Consider the following 12,898-nt stretch of genomic DNA (forward strand, 5'->3'; position numbering starts at 1 on the left):
CTCGAGCGGGCGCCAGTAACGTCTCCATTTGTCCCTGTCGCGTGCTAGTGTAGCCCAATGGCATCTCTTCGCTCCGGGAACACGAAGGGCCTCAAACCGATCGTTCATGATCTTCACGAAGAAGTCTGACCATCTGGTAGGTGGGCGGCCACGCGGTCTTTTGACATCCCGTGGAATCCAGTCGGTAACAGCTCTAGTCCAGCGGTCGTCTTTAAATCTCATTACGTGACCAGCCCATCTGATTTTCGACACCTTGGCAAATGAGACAGCGTCCCTGATCCTTGATCATCAACGGATGTCAGAACTCGGGATTCTTTCTCTCACTTGAGTGAAACGTGATATTCCAAGCATAGCTCTTTCTATTCTTCTTTGGGAGACCTGAATAGCGTTCTCATCTTGTTTGCGTAGGGCCCAGGTCTCTGAGGCATATGTTAATGCAGGAAGAACAGTGGAATCAAAGAGATGTGCCCGGAGCCGGAGGTTCTTCGTCCTCTTAGCTATTTCTTCGACGTTCTTAAAGGCGTTCCAAGACGCTCTCTTCCTCCTGCGCAGCTCGGGTGCCAGGTCATTTGTCATGTTGACCTCTCGACCTAGATACACATAGCTGTTGCATTCGGAGATGGTCGTTCCATCGACTGTCTAATTTTTAAAAATTGTTTTTGGTAACTTTAATATAAATATGCATGTAGCATTTATCCCATTATGTCTAGTTCTTTTGTTGTGGGGGGAGGGTCACACCCAGTGATGCTCCTGGCTCTGCACTCAATAATTACTTCTGGCATTGCACAAGGGACTATAATGGGATGGCAGTGATTGAACCGAGGTGGGTCGCATGCAAGACCAATGTTCTTTTTGTCAATATAGTGTTGAGGTTCATTCCTATCATGTGTATAAGCTGTTCACTCTTCTTTGTCAAATTATATTCCTCTATATATTTGTTGACACATTCATTGGTTGGTGAACATGGGAGTTGTTTAAAGTTTTTAGCTATTACTAAAGCGGTTACAAATACTTATATAACTCTCTTCACGTGGATATATGTTTTAATTTCAGGAAGGAGAATTAGTGGGTCACATAAATATATTTACCTTTTTGAAAATGGAGAGTATATAATATATAATATAAGAGGGTATCTCATTATATTTAATCATATTTAATTCAAAATTCACATTGAAACACTATTTTCTGTCTTTCTTTTTCTTTTTTGTTTTTTTTTGGAACATACCTGGTGATACTCAGGGGTATCCTGACTTTGCACTCAGCCTGGCAGTGTGCAGGGAACCCAGACTGGCTTATGCTAGGCGCATGCTCTAACCACCATACTACTTACTGACTCCTAATGCTAGTATTTTTTTTTTTTTTTTGCTTTTTGGGTCACACCTGGCGATGCACAGGGGTTACTCCTGGCTCTGCACTCAGGAGTTACTCCTGGCGGTGCTCAGGGGACCATATGGGATGCTGGGAATCGAACCTGGGTCGGCCGCGTGCAAGGCAGACGCCCTGCCCGCTGTGCTATCTCTCCAGCCCCCCAATGCTAGTATTTTTAATTTTAACTATTTGAATAGGAAATAGAGAATATCTCATAATATATATTCATATTCAGTTTACATTTTTCCTTTGGATTAGACATTAGGCCAATTTTCATTTGATTATTACCTATTAGTATATCTTTTTTCGGGGGGTTCCATGTTATTTCAACTCCTTTGCTCATTTATTTTATTTATTTTTATGGTTCTGGGGATTGAACTCAGAGTCTCACACATACAAGCCTGTGCTTTACCACATGGGCCACCTTTCCATCATTAAGTAAATTTATTTTTATTGTTTTGAGGGCCATACCTGGTGGTCCTCAGGGAACATGCTGTGTTGGGGTTGAACAGATGGATCACATGGCCTCACATATGCAAAGCATATACTGTACCATGCCAGGGTCCCTTTCTAATGTTAAAGTTGAAAGTTTGTTTTGGTTGTTGAGTTAAAAGTTATTTGTATATTCTGATATTCTGGGTTGTATTTAATGGACATTTTGTGGAATTTCCACTTTAGTAGTTTCTAGTCTGACTAGTGTTTGGAAAATGAACTGAAGCAGAAATGAGACCAGTTACATAATATATGGTGGCTTTTAATAAGTCCAGTCATTTGAATCAATAGTTATTGAAAACTTATGCTACTGTCAAATTAAGGATTATACAATGACAATAATTCCATCTAGATAAAAGTACTACTTTCACATGTGAAAAGGTCAATGAATTTCAGAAGTAGATTGGAGTCATTTGTAATTTTATGCTACTGATTTCCGCAGTATTTTGTTGGCTTTTCTTTTTTCTTTTTGAAAAATTTTCAGTGTTGTGTATGGAATCCAAGTTTTACGCATGCCAAGTGTACCCTTTACTACTGAAACACATCTCCAGCTATTAGAATGTTTTTTAATCTGGAGAGAAAAAATTTGGGATAGGGGACAAGATCGTTCTTTCTTTAATCATGACAGAACTCACCTCTGGACCCTTTAATCCTGAACTGATAAATTTCTACTTTTTAAGGAATAGCTATCATTCACTGCCTGTGGAGAAATACCTCACACCACTTTTTAATGTCTCTTGTTAGTTTACTGATTAAAGCTACACCCAAGTTCAGGCTTTTTGATAAGTAGATAAGTTAATATTGCATCTCAGATTATAAGGGTTCTTTCTTTTGTCATCATTCTATGTAGGCAACCCTAATTTATGGTAAATGTCTATGGTATGTTTGGGATCTGGAGCTAGTAATGTGTTTGTAATAGCATGCTCTTTGAAGCTATGAATATTTGTTATCAGACTGTGAATAACAAAATTCTCAGAAAAACCACTTCCTTATGATGTAGGCAGGTAGATAGGGAAAGGCCCTTTGCAATGAAACAAAGTTTCATGGAAGAAGAATTCTAGGAATGACCCACCTTGTGGACACAGAAAACAAAGGCCTGATAAGACCATCCGCAGACCCTCAGGATATAGGCCTCCCCATGGAATTCCTCTTTTTGGACCTCCCTGGTAACCTCCTTAGCAACGGACTTTTACCTGGAAAGAGGACTCACGTGGGGACAGGCTGGAGCAACCCTACAAAGGCCACCTTGAACAAAGGAAGGGCGCACATATGCTGCCTGAGCCCATGTGCTGCTTGCGCCCACGTGGCTGAGCACATGTGGGCTGAGCACATGTGTCGCCTGCATCTCCCCTCTTGAGATGTGTACTATCATGTTTTTCTGTCTAATGCTAGGATGTGTGTAGGGGTTCTCTCTCTTCATCCTTGGAGAAGCCTGTGTCCTCTCTTGAGTGTGTTACTCTCTCTCTCTCTCTCTCTCTCTCTCTCCACACACACACACACACACACACACACACACACACACACACACCTTAAAAAAATCCTCCAAATAAAATCTATTTGTTTCACTGCTTGTCTACTCCTGAAATTCCTTTCTGCGAGGCGAGACAAGAACCCAGTAATCCTGGGTCCCGGGTGGCAGAGGCGGGTGGGGAGAAAGTGACCATCTTTCTCCTTCCCACTTCACATAAGTCACCCGTGGGGCCCACCGACATCACTTAAACCCCAAGCTTCTTAAATGCTTTGTATTCAAGAAACTTCTTCCAAATTTAGTTGCACATATTATTTATTGAATTCAATATTTCAGAACAAAATAGCCCACACCTCAACATTTTGGGAAAGGAACCCAGTGAAAAAGATTATATGTTTAAAAGGAAAAGGTAGAAATAGAGATATCCACTATTAAAAAGTAATTTCATAATTAATTGCTTGTTAGTTACAATTTTATATTTCTTAATTTGCTGCTTGAGTTGATTTCATTTTTATTTGTTGTTGGTCCTTAAAGTTAGCCCCTCTGCTCTTGGACGTATTCATAAAGTGGAGTGCTGCTATTGAAAGAGTAGGAATTTGAGCTGATACCCCCCACGCCACAGTTGTTTCTTCCTCTCTGATTGCGATAGCCTGGGTTATTTGACTCCCTGCAAAGTAACACTGTATTGGTAGATCCATAGTGAGAACGCTGACCAGATCCATAACCACATTGTCCAGGGCATGAGCCAGAACCATACTGTGCATAGCCAGAATACTGATCATATCCAGAACCACACTGTCCAGAATTATTGGAGTGATACGATCCAGACCCATACTCTTCACAGCTAGAATACTGATCAGATCCAGAATAACATTGTCCAGATTGAGGTGAATAACATGAACCAGAACAATACTGATCGGAACCAGGAAACTGACCAGATCTAGAACCATATTGCTCAGAGCTAGAAGAGCAACATGAACCAGACCCACATTCAGAGCCAGAACCCTGACAAGATCCAGAACTATATTGTCTATATCTAGAAAAGTTTGGTGAACCAGACTGATACTGTTCAGAACCTGAACACTGACTTGAGCTAGACCCACGTCGACCTTGGCTGGAAGACTGACCTGAATTGGACCCACATCCAAAAGACTGACTTGAGCCTCGTTGATTATGACTAGAAGACTGACCTAAGCTGGAACCACACTGGCCACAAATTGACTGTTCAGAACCTAAACACTGACTTGAGCTAGACTCACGTTGATCTTGGCTGGAAGACCAACGAGAACCAGAGCATTGTTGGCCATGAACAGAAGACTGACATGTTCCATACCCATGTTGGTTACAAGAAGACTGACCTGAACCAGACCCATGTCCAACAGACTGACTTGAGCCTCGTTGCTCATAAGTAGAAGACTGACCTGATCCAGACCCATGTTGCCTAAAACCAGAAGACTGAACTGAGCCAGATCCATTTTGACCACAGCTTGATGACTGTCTAGTGCTAGAACCATGCTGTCCATAGCCAGATGACTGACCTGAGCCAGCCCCATGACCCCTGAAACTAGAAGATTGGCTTGAACTGTGCTCAGACTGACCTGAACCAGCCCTGCTTTGTCCACAGCTTGATGACTGTCCTGTGCTAGAGCCAAGCTGTCCATATCCAGATGACTGACCTGAGCTAGACCCATGTCCCCTGTGGCCAGATGACTGACTTGAGCCATATTTATCAAAGCCGGAAGACTGACCTGATCCAGATCCAGTCTGACCACAGCTGGATGACTGTCCAGTGCTAGAGCCACGATGGCTGTGGCTAGAAGACTGGCCTGAGCCATGCTCACCACAGCTGGAAGACTGACCTGAACCAGACCCACTTTGTCCACAGCTGGATGACTGTCCTCTGCTAGAACTGTGCTGTCCATAACCAGATGACTGACCTGAGCCAGATCCAGTTTGTTCATAGCTTGATGACTGTCCTCTGCTAGAAGCATGCTGTCCATAGCCAGATGACTGACCTGAGCTAGATCCATGTTGACCATATCTCGATGACTGACCAGAGCCAGACCCATGTCCCATGTGGCTAGATGACTGACTTGAGCCATGCTTACCAAAGCTTGAAGACTGACCTGATCCAGATCCAGTTTGTCCACAGCTAGATGACTGTCCAGTGCTAGAGCCACGATGGCTGTGGCTAGAAGACTGGCCTGAGCCATGCTCACCAAAGCTGGAAGACTGACCTGAACCAGACCCACTTTGTCCACAGCTTGATGACTGCCCTGTGCTAGAACCAAGCTGTCCATGGCCAGATGATTGACCTGAGCCAGATCCATATTGGCCATATCCAGATGACTGACCTGAGCTAGACCCATGGCCCCTGTGGCTAGAAGACTGGCCTGAGCCATGCTCACTGAAGCTGGAAGACTGACCTGAACCAGACCCACTTTGCCCATATCTGGGGGACTGTCCTGTGCTAGAACCATGCTGTCCATATCTAGATGACTGACTTAAGCCAGACCCATGTCTACTGCGACTGGAAGACTGACTTGAGCCATGCTTCCCAAAGCTAGAAGACTGACCTGATCCAGATCCAGTCTGTCCACAGCTGGAAGACTGTCCAGTACTAGAGCCACGTTGACTATGGCTAGAAGACTGGCCTGAGCCGTGCTCACCACAGCTGGAAGCCTGACCTGAACCAGACCCACTTTGTCCACAGCTGGATGACTGCCCTGTGCTAGAACCATGCTGTCCATAGCCAGATGACTGACCTGAGGCAGACCCATGTCTAGTGCGGCTAGAAGACTGACTTGTGCCATGCTTACCAAAGCTAGAGGACTGACCTGATCCAGATCCAGTCTGTCCACAGCTGGATGACTGTCCAGTGCTAGAGCTATGTTCCCTATGGCTAGATGACTGACTTGAGCCATGCTTACCAAAGCTGGAAGACTGACCTGACCCAGATCCAGTTTGTTCGTAGCTTGATGACTGTCCTGTGCTGGAACCATGCTGTCCATAGCCAGATGACTGACCTGAGCCAGATTCATGTTGGCCATATCCAGATGACTGACCTGAGATAGACCCACGTCCCCTGTGGCCAGATGACTGACTTGAGCCACGTTTACCAAGGCTGGAAGACTGGCCTGACCCATATCCAGTCTGTCCTAAGCTAGATGACTGTCCAGTGCGAGAGCCATATTGACTGCGGCTAGAAGACTGGCCTGAGCCGTGCTCACCACAGCTGGAAGACTGACCTGAACCAGACCCACTTTGTCCACAGCTGGATGACTGTCCTCTGCTAGAAGTATGCTGTCCATAGCCAGATGACTGACCTGAGCCAGATCCATGTTGACCATATCTCGATGACTGACCAGAGCCAGACCCATGTCCCATGTGGCTAGATGACTGACTTGAGCCATGCTTACCAAAGCTTGAAGACTGACCTGATCCAGATCCAGTTTGTCCACAGCTAGATGACTGTCCAGTGCTAGAGCCACGATGGCTGTGGCTAGAAGACTGGCCTGAGCCATGCTCACCAAAGCTGGAAGACTGACCTGAACCAGACCCACTTTGTCCACAGCTTGATGACTGTCCTGTGCTAGAGCCATGCTGTCCATATCCAGATGACTGACCTGAGCTAGACCCATGTCCCCTGTGGCCAGATGACTGACTTGAGCCATATTTATCAAAGCCGGAAGACTGACCTGATCCAGATCCAGTCTGACCACAGCTGGATGACTGTCCTGAGCCGTGCTCACCACAGCTGGAAGATTGACCTGAACCAGACCCACTTTGTCCACAGCTGGATGACTGCCCTGTGCTAGAACCATGCTGTCTATAGCCAGATGACTGACCTGAGGCAGACCCATGTCTAGTGCGGCTAGAAGACTGACTTGTGCCATGCTTACCAAAGCTAGAAGACTGACCTGATCCAGATCCAGTCTGTCCACAGCTGGATGACTGTCCAGTGCAAGAGCTATGTTCCCTATGGCTAGATGACTGACTTGAGCCATGCTTACCAAAGCTGGAAGACTGACCTGACCCAGATCCAGTTTGTTCGTAGCTTGATGACTGTCCAGTGTGAGAGCCATATTGACTGTGGCTAGAAGACTGGCCTGAGCCATGCTCACCACAGCTGGAAGACTGACCTGAACCAGACCCACTTTGTCCACAGCTGGATGACTGTCCTGTGCTTGAAGCATGCTGTCCATAGCCAGACGACTGACCTGAGCCAGACCCATATCTACTGTGGCTAGAAGTCTGACTTGTGCCACGTTTACCAAAGCTAGAAGACTGACCTGACCCAGATCCTGTTTGTCCATAGCTGGATGACTGTCCAGTGCTAGAGCCATGATGACTGTGGCTAGAAGACTGGCCTGAGCCGTGCTCACCACAGCTGGAAGACTGACCTGAACCAGACCCACTTTGTCCACAGCTGGATGACTGTCCTCTGCTAGAACCATGCTGTTCATAGCCAGATGACTGACCTGAGCCAGAACCATGCCCCATGTGGCTAGATGACTGACTTGAGCCATGCTTACCAAAGCTGGAAGACTGACCTGATCCAGATCCAGTTTGTCCACAGCTAGATGACTGTCCAGTGCTAGAGCCACGATGGCTATGGCTAGAAGACTGGCCTGAGCCATGCTCACCAAAGCTGGAAGACTGACCTGAACCAGACCCACTTTGTCCACAGCTTGATGACTGCCCTGTGCTAGAACCAAGCTGTCCATGGCCAGATGATTGACCTGAGCCAGATCCATATTGGCCATATCCAGATGACTGACCTGAGCTAGACCCATGGCCCCTGTGGCTAGAAGACTGGCCTGAGCCATGCTCACTGAAGCTGGAAGACTGACCTGAACCAGACCCACTTTGCCCATATCTGGGGGACTGTCCTGTGCTAGAACCATGCTGTCCATATCTAGATGACTGACTTAAGCCAGACCCATGTCTACTGCGACTGGAAGACTGACTTGAGCCATGCTTCCCAATGCTAGAAGACTGACCTGATCCAGATCCAGTCTGTCCACAGCTGGAAGACTGTCCAGTACTAGAGCCACGTTGACTATGGCTAGAAGACTGGCCTGAGCCGTGCTCACCACAGCTGGAAGACTGACCTGAACCAGACCCACTTTGTCCACAGCTGGATGACTGTCCTGTGCTAGATCCATGCTGTCTATAGCCAATTGATTGACCTGAGCCAGATCTATGTTGGCCATATCCAGATGACTGACCCGAACCAGACCCATGTTCCCTGTGGCTGGAAGACTGACTTGAGCCACGTTTACCAAAGCTGGAAGACTGGCCTGATCCAGATCCAGTTTGTTCATAGCTTGATGACTGTCGTCTGCTAGAAGCATGCTGTCCATAGCCAGATGACTGACCTGAGACAGACCCGTGTCCCATGTGGCTAGATGACTGACTTGAGCCACGCCGACCAAAACTAGATGATTGACCTGATCCAGATTCAGTTTGTCCACAGCCTGATGACTGTCTTGTGCTAGAACCATGATGTTCACAGCTGGATGATTGACTTGAGCCAGACCCATGTCTCTGTCTTCCATAATTTCCAGAATGACCACCTGAGTTGAATTCTTGGCGTTTTTGTCTGGATCTTTGGCTGGAACCAGAGCCATATTGTCCACAGCTAGAAGACTCTTCAGATGTAGAATCTTCCCCACCATAGTTAGAAAGTTTTCCTGAACCAAACCCATGGCTTTGTCTTTCACGACTTCCTGACTTATTATTAGAGCTGCTGCTATATTTTCTCTGAGTAGATGACCTATTTGGGCTTAATTGCCTTTTTCCTCTGCCTGATTCATATTCAGATCCATATTCTTCTGAGCTTGAACCATATTTTTGTTGTCCTCTGAGTCCTGATTCTCCACTTGAGTAGGATCCTTGTCTTCTTGGACTATTGGACTGGCCTGACCTTGAACTATGTTTTCCATAAGTGGATATATCACTTGAACCAGAACTGTATCCTTGTTCTTCACAGTTTTCTGATTGAGATTCAGTATTTGATTTCTGCTGTCTCCTTTGAGAGCCAGACCCATGACCACAACTGGTGAAGTCGTTTGAATTTGACCAATGGTCTTTTCCTCCACAACTGCCTGAACTGAATTCCTGCCCCTGACTAGAGGAATGCCTTAATTTATCATGATTTCTATTCCCTAAAGATCCATTTGAGTCAGAGTAGTGTTGCTCATAACTGGAAGATTCATCCTCTGAATAGCGCACACTTCCTTCTCCACAACTGCCTGACGAATTTGCTGAGTTTGATCTCTTTTTACAGTTACTTGACTGAGTATGACCAGCTCCTTCATTCCCAGACGTTTCTTGTTTGTTTTTCTTACTATTCTCAAAGTTGCCTAAACTTGACCCTGTCTTTCTTTCCCCAGAGCTATGTCCTTGTCCAGAACTAGACAAGCCTCTTTGATGCTGTCTTCTTCTGGAACTTGATCCAGATCTGTGTGTAATGTTTTGCCTGGATTTCCTGGAATATGAATTATTCTCTCCTGTACTCCAACTTGAATGAGTGGAAGACCTTTCTTGCCCTTCGTCGTCCTCTTCTGTTTCACTTTGTTCCTCTGGGTGCTGGTATCTGTGATCTCTCTGCTTTGACCCTGAAGCTTGGCAGTAATCTTTGCTAACAATTTTATTACAAGCCTGAGCCAACTTGAATATCATTAGGAGATATTCAGTAAAATCCACTTTCTTGTTGTGATCTCTATCCAGACTTTGCAGGATGATATCTACAGTATCTGGATCATCTGGATTCTGTATAGAAACAAGATACAAAGGGTGGCTCTGTTAATGTGGATTACACCTACCTAACCCATTGAAAAAATGCAGTACAAATAGGAACATATGGATTACTTAGATGTACTTCAACTACATAGCTCTTTAGACTAGAATTACCTGTCATGAGCAGGAAGAGAGAAAGAAATATGCATTGAGAGCATGCACTCTGCCTATCTTTCTAGTCACACTGAAGGATGTTGAGTTGAATTACGAAATTATTATATTTGTACCAAATGCTGAGACTACTAGTAGGAGAGGTGAACTGAACCCACAGACTAGTAATAGGGGTGGAGATAAATATGCTGTTTTACCAAGATAATATTGATGAATTAGTTGGTGATTAGATAGCAGTGGTAATTGCTGAGAGAGGAAGTTAGTGTGGCACTGGATTTTTTGTGTTGAACAAATAAGAGAAAAGGCGATGAGTTTTATACCTGGCATCCTGAATTTGTGGCATTTTGAAGAATGCCTATAAAATATTTATTAAGCTTCTGTGTTTAATGACTTTGAAAAAGAGGAGCTTCCTATTTCCTATCTATGAAGATATAAATTCCAAATACTTATTTCTAGAGTCAATATTTTAACGCAGTAGTTACTTTGTGGTTTAGGAGCAAGGTGCTAACTTCCTAAGTAGAGAGATCTCATAGTACCAAAATTTAGAAATAGGCAGAGGTCAGAATATTCTATATGAAGAAAGACAGAGAATGGAAGAAGATGCATTTTACCTGCTTTAATTTTAAAATAATTTTAATAGTTTCTATTCCATACTAGTCACATAAGTAACATTACTATACCTATGTTATTCTCTGTTGTTAGTAGAAGCTCATCTTTTTGTCATATTTTAGAAATTATTATGGGTGATATTTTGACTTCACATTCTTGCCAATTTCTATTCTCTGTCAGAAGTAGAAAATCCCTCAAAAATCCCTTTTTAGACATGTGACATAAAAGAAGGGGTTAAAAAGATACTTGCAGCAACTTTAGTGCTGAAACAGAGTTCTTACCTTCAGAACTTGATGAAACTCATTTTCCAAAAGTTCCTTGAATTCTGCCTTCTTCAACATATCACACTCTCCATCTTGGCCAGCATATTCATAGAAAAGATCGATGACAGTGACAATGCTTTCCAGGAGTTTAGGCATCTTTTTTGTAAATTTGATTAACCTTAAAGGGGAAAGAAAGGATAGGCACCCACTTCATCTTGTTTCTCTTTAATTATTTTACATTAATAATTTGATCATTTGTAGTAATTATTAAGAATTAGATATGATTAATTTTATTCTGTTGTAATCAAGAACCAATTCAGAGTTGAATGACTTGTTTAAGCCATGTAGCAAGAAAGTGATGAAATTAGGAACAGAATGTAGATTGCTGATTTCTTTTCCTGAACGAGGAGCAATGTCTTAATGTATGGGGCTCTCTGCTTTATCTGGGATAATTATATGAATGTTTTTCTGATGGTATAGAAACATTTAGAGTACTGTATGTACTTCCTTAATTCCTCTCTAGAACCAAAGCATAACATTAGAGATAGGCAGGTCATTAACTAAACAGGATGCATATTTCCAACTGAGGGGTAGCAGTAGGCTAGAGGGGTAGACAAAATGGTATAGCCAGCCACCGGTCTAGATGAAAAGGAGCTGAGGCAGTTGCTATTAAGTTCAGCTCCTGTTTTTCATTCTCCAAGCAGGTCATCATATTTTACTCATCCCATACACAGAGTAAAAGTTCAGTAGTAAATGAGACAACTGCCTAATGGACAGTTAGAGCCTACTGAGCTCTAAGGAAATGACCCCAAAGAAGGAGGGTACTATTAGCCTGTCATCTCCTCATTCTCAATAGTTAAATTTATGTACTTGTGTAGAAATTCCCAGAAATATGCTTAAAAAAAGTAGCTTGGTATCTAGTGCCTTAGAGTATATCCTAGGGTTTCATAGCACACGTCCCCAAGTATTCTGGCTCACTTACCTAGTTCACCAGAGAAACAAGTAGGATGAAGACTAAAGCAGCTTACAGGGTGCTTCTAATTGGGCATGGTGGCCCTTTTATAGAGGGAATAATGGTTCTCAGGGAGGAGCTGCCTTTTTAGAGATGTCCTAATTCACTCCCAAACAATCTTAGCTCCACCCCCATCTTCACCTCCTAGGTATTTGCCTTCTTACATGTTCATCTGAGATTGCATTAGCAATTCCTGAATCTGGGCTAGTATCAGCCCCACCTGTCAGAGTCTCTGGACACTTCAGAAAGACCTCTTTACATATTCAACAAATCATCTATCCAGCACAATACACTGAAAATAAATCAGGTGCAGGACACCAAGGGACCAATTGTCAAAAGATCATGGAATCTGATGTTCAGAAGAGGTATTAAAAATTATCTAGTCGAGAGCTGAAGACTTAGTACAGGGGTTAAGGTACTTGCCTTGCCTTGGATGTGATTAACCTTGGAGTGATCCTCAAACAGAGCCGGGAGTGGCCACCCCCCAACCACCTTGAACACTTTCCCCACAAAAGATCATATAATCAGATGCTTCCATTTTGATTTACATGATATCAAGGATCCAGCCAAGGTGTCATTCATGGTATTTATTGTTATATCTAGGAATGGGTAATGCTTCTTAAGCTAACTCTATTTGCCAGACCATAAAGGTCTATTGTCAACAAAACTGTAATTAAATTTTTATTTGTTATTGAAATAGCATAGTTACCATGTATTGATGCTTTCGGTGTACAGATTTATGGTACCTTCACTGCCTCCAAAGTTAATGGT

The 12,898-nt window shown here is 43.8% G+C and overlaps 1 protein-coding gene across 1 annotated transcript; it reads right to left on the bottom strand.

Moving 5' to 3' along the window:
* Positions 1 to 5,832: 5,832 nt before the first annotated feature.
* On the bottom strand, positions 5,833 to 11,271 carry HRNR (hornerin). Its single transcript, XM_056114138.1, has 4 exons — positions 11,134 to 11,271; positions 7,963 to 10,105; positions 6,166 to 7,857; positions 5,833 to 6,059 (listed from the first exon to the last, which is right to left on the bottom strand). Exons 1-4 carry the CDS (start codon positions 11,269 to 11,271, stop codon positions 5,833 to 5,835), a joined length of 4,200 nt encoding a protein of 1,399 aa, XP_055970113.1.
* Between the last annotated feature and the right edge of the window lie 1,627 nt (positions 11,272 to 12,898).

The sequence above is a fragment of the Sorex fumeus genome, unplaced genomic scaffold, assembly GCF_029834395.1.
Source record: "Sorex fumeus unplaced genomic scaffold, SorFum_2.1 ptg000001l, whole genome shotgun sequence".
NCBI lineage: Eukaryota > Metazoa > Chordata > Mammalia > Eulipotyphla > Soricidae > Sorex > Sorex fumeus.

What these genes read in the sequence shown, in the direction of transcription:
- HRNR (XM_056114138.1), bottom strand. Translation starts at nt 11,271, where the DNA reads ATGCCTAAACTCCTGGAAAGCATTGTCACTGTCATCGATCTTTTCTAT. An exon ending in CAGCTTTGGTGAGCATGGCT is followed by an intron (nt 7,858 to 7,962) that starts CAGGCCAGTCTT and finishes GCTTTGGTAAGC; the next exon opens with ATGGCTCAAGTCAGTCATCT. An exon ending in ACAGACTGGATCTGGATCAG is followed by an intron (nt 6,060 to 6,165) that starts GTCAGTCCTCTA and finishes GCATGGTTCTAG; the next exon opens with CACAGGGCAGTCATCCAGCT.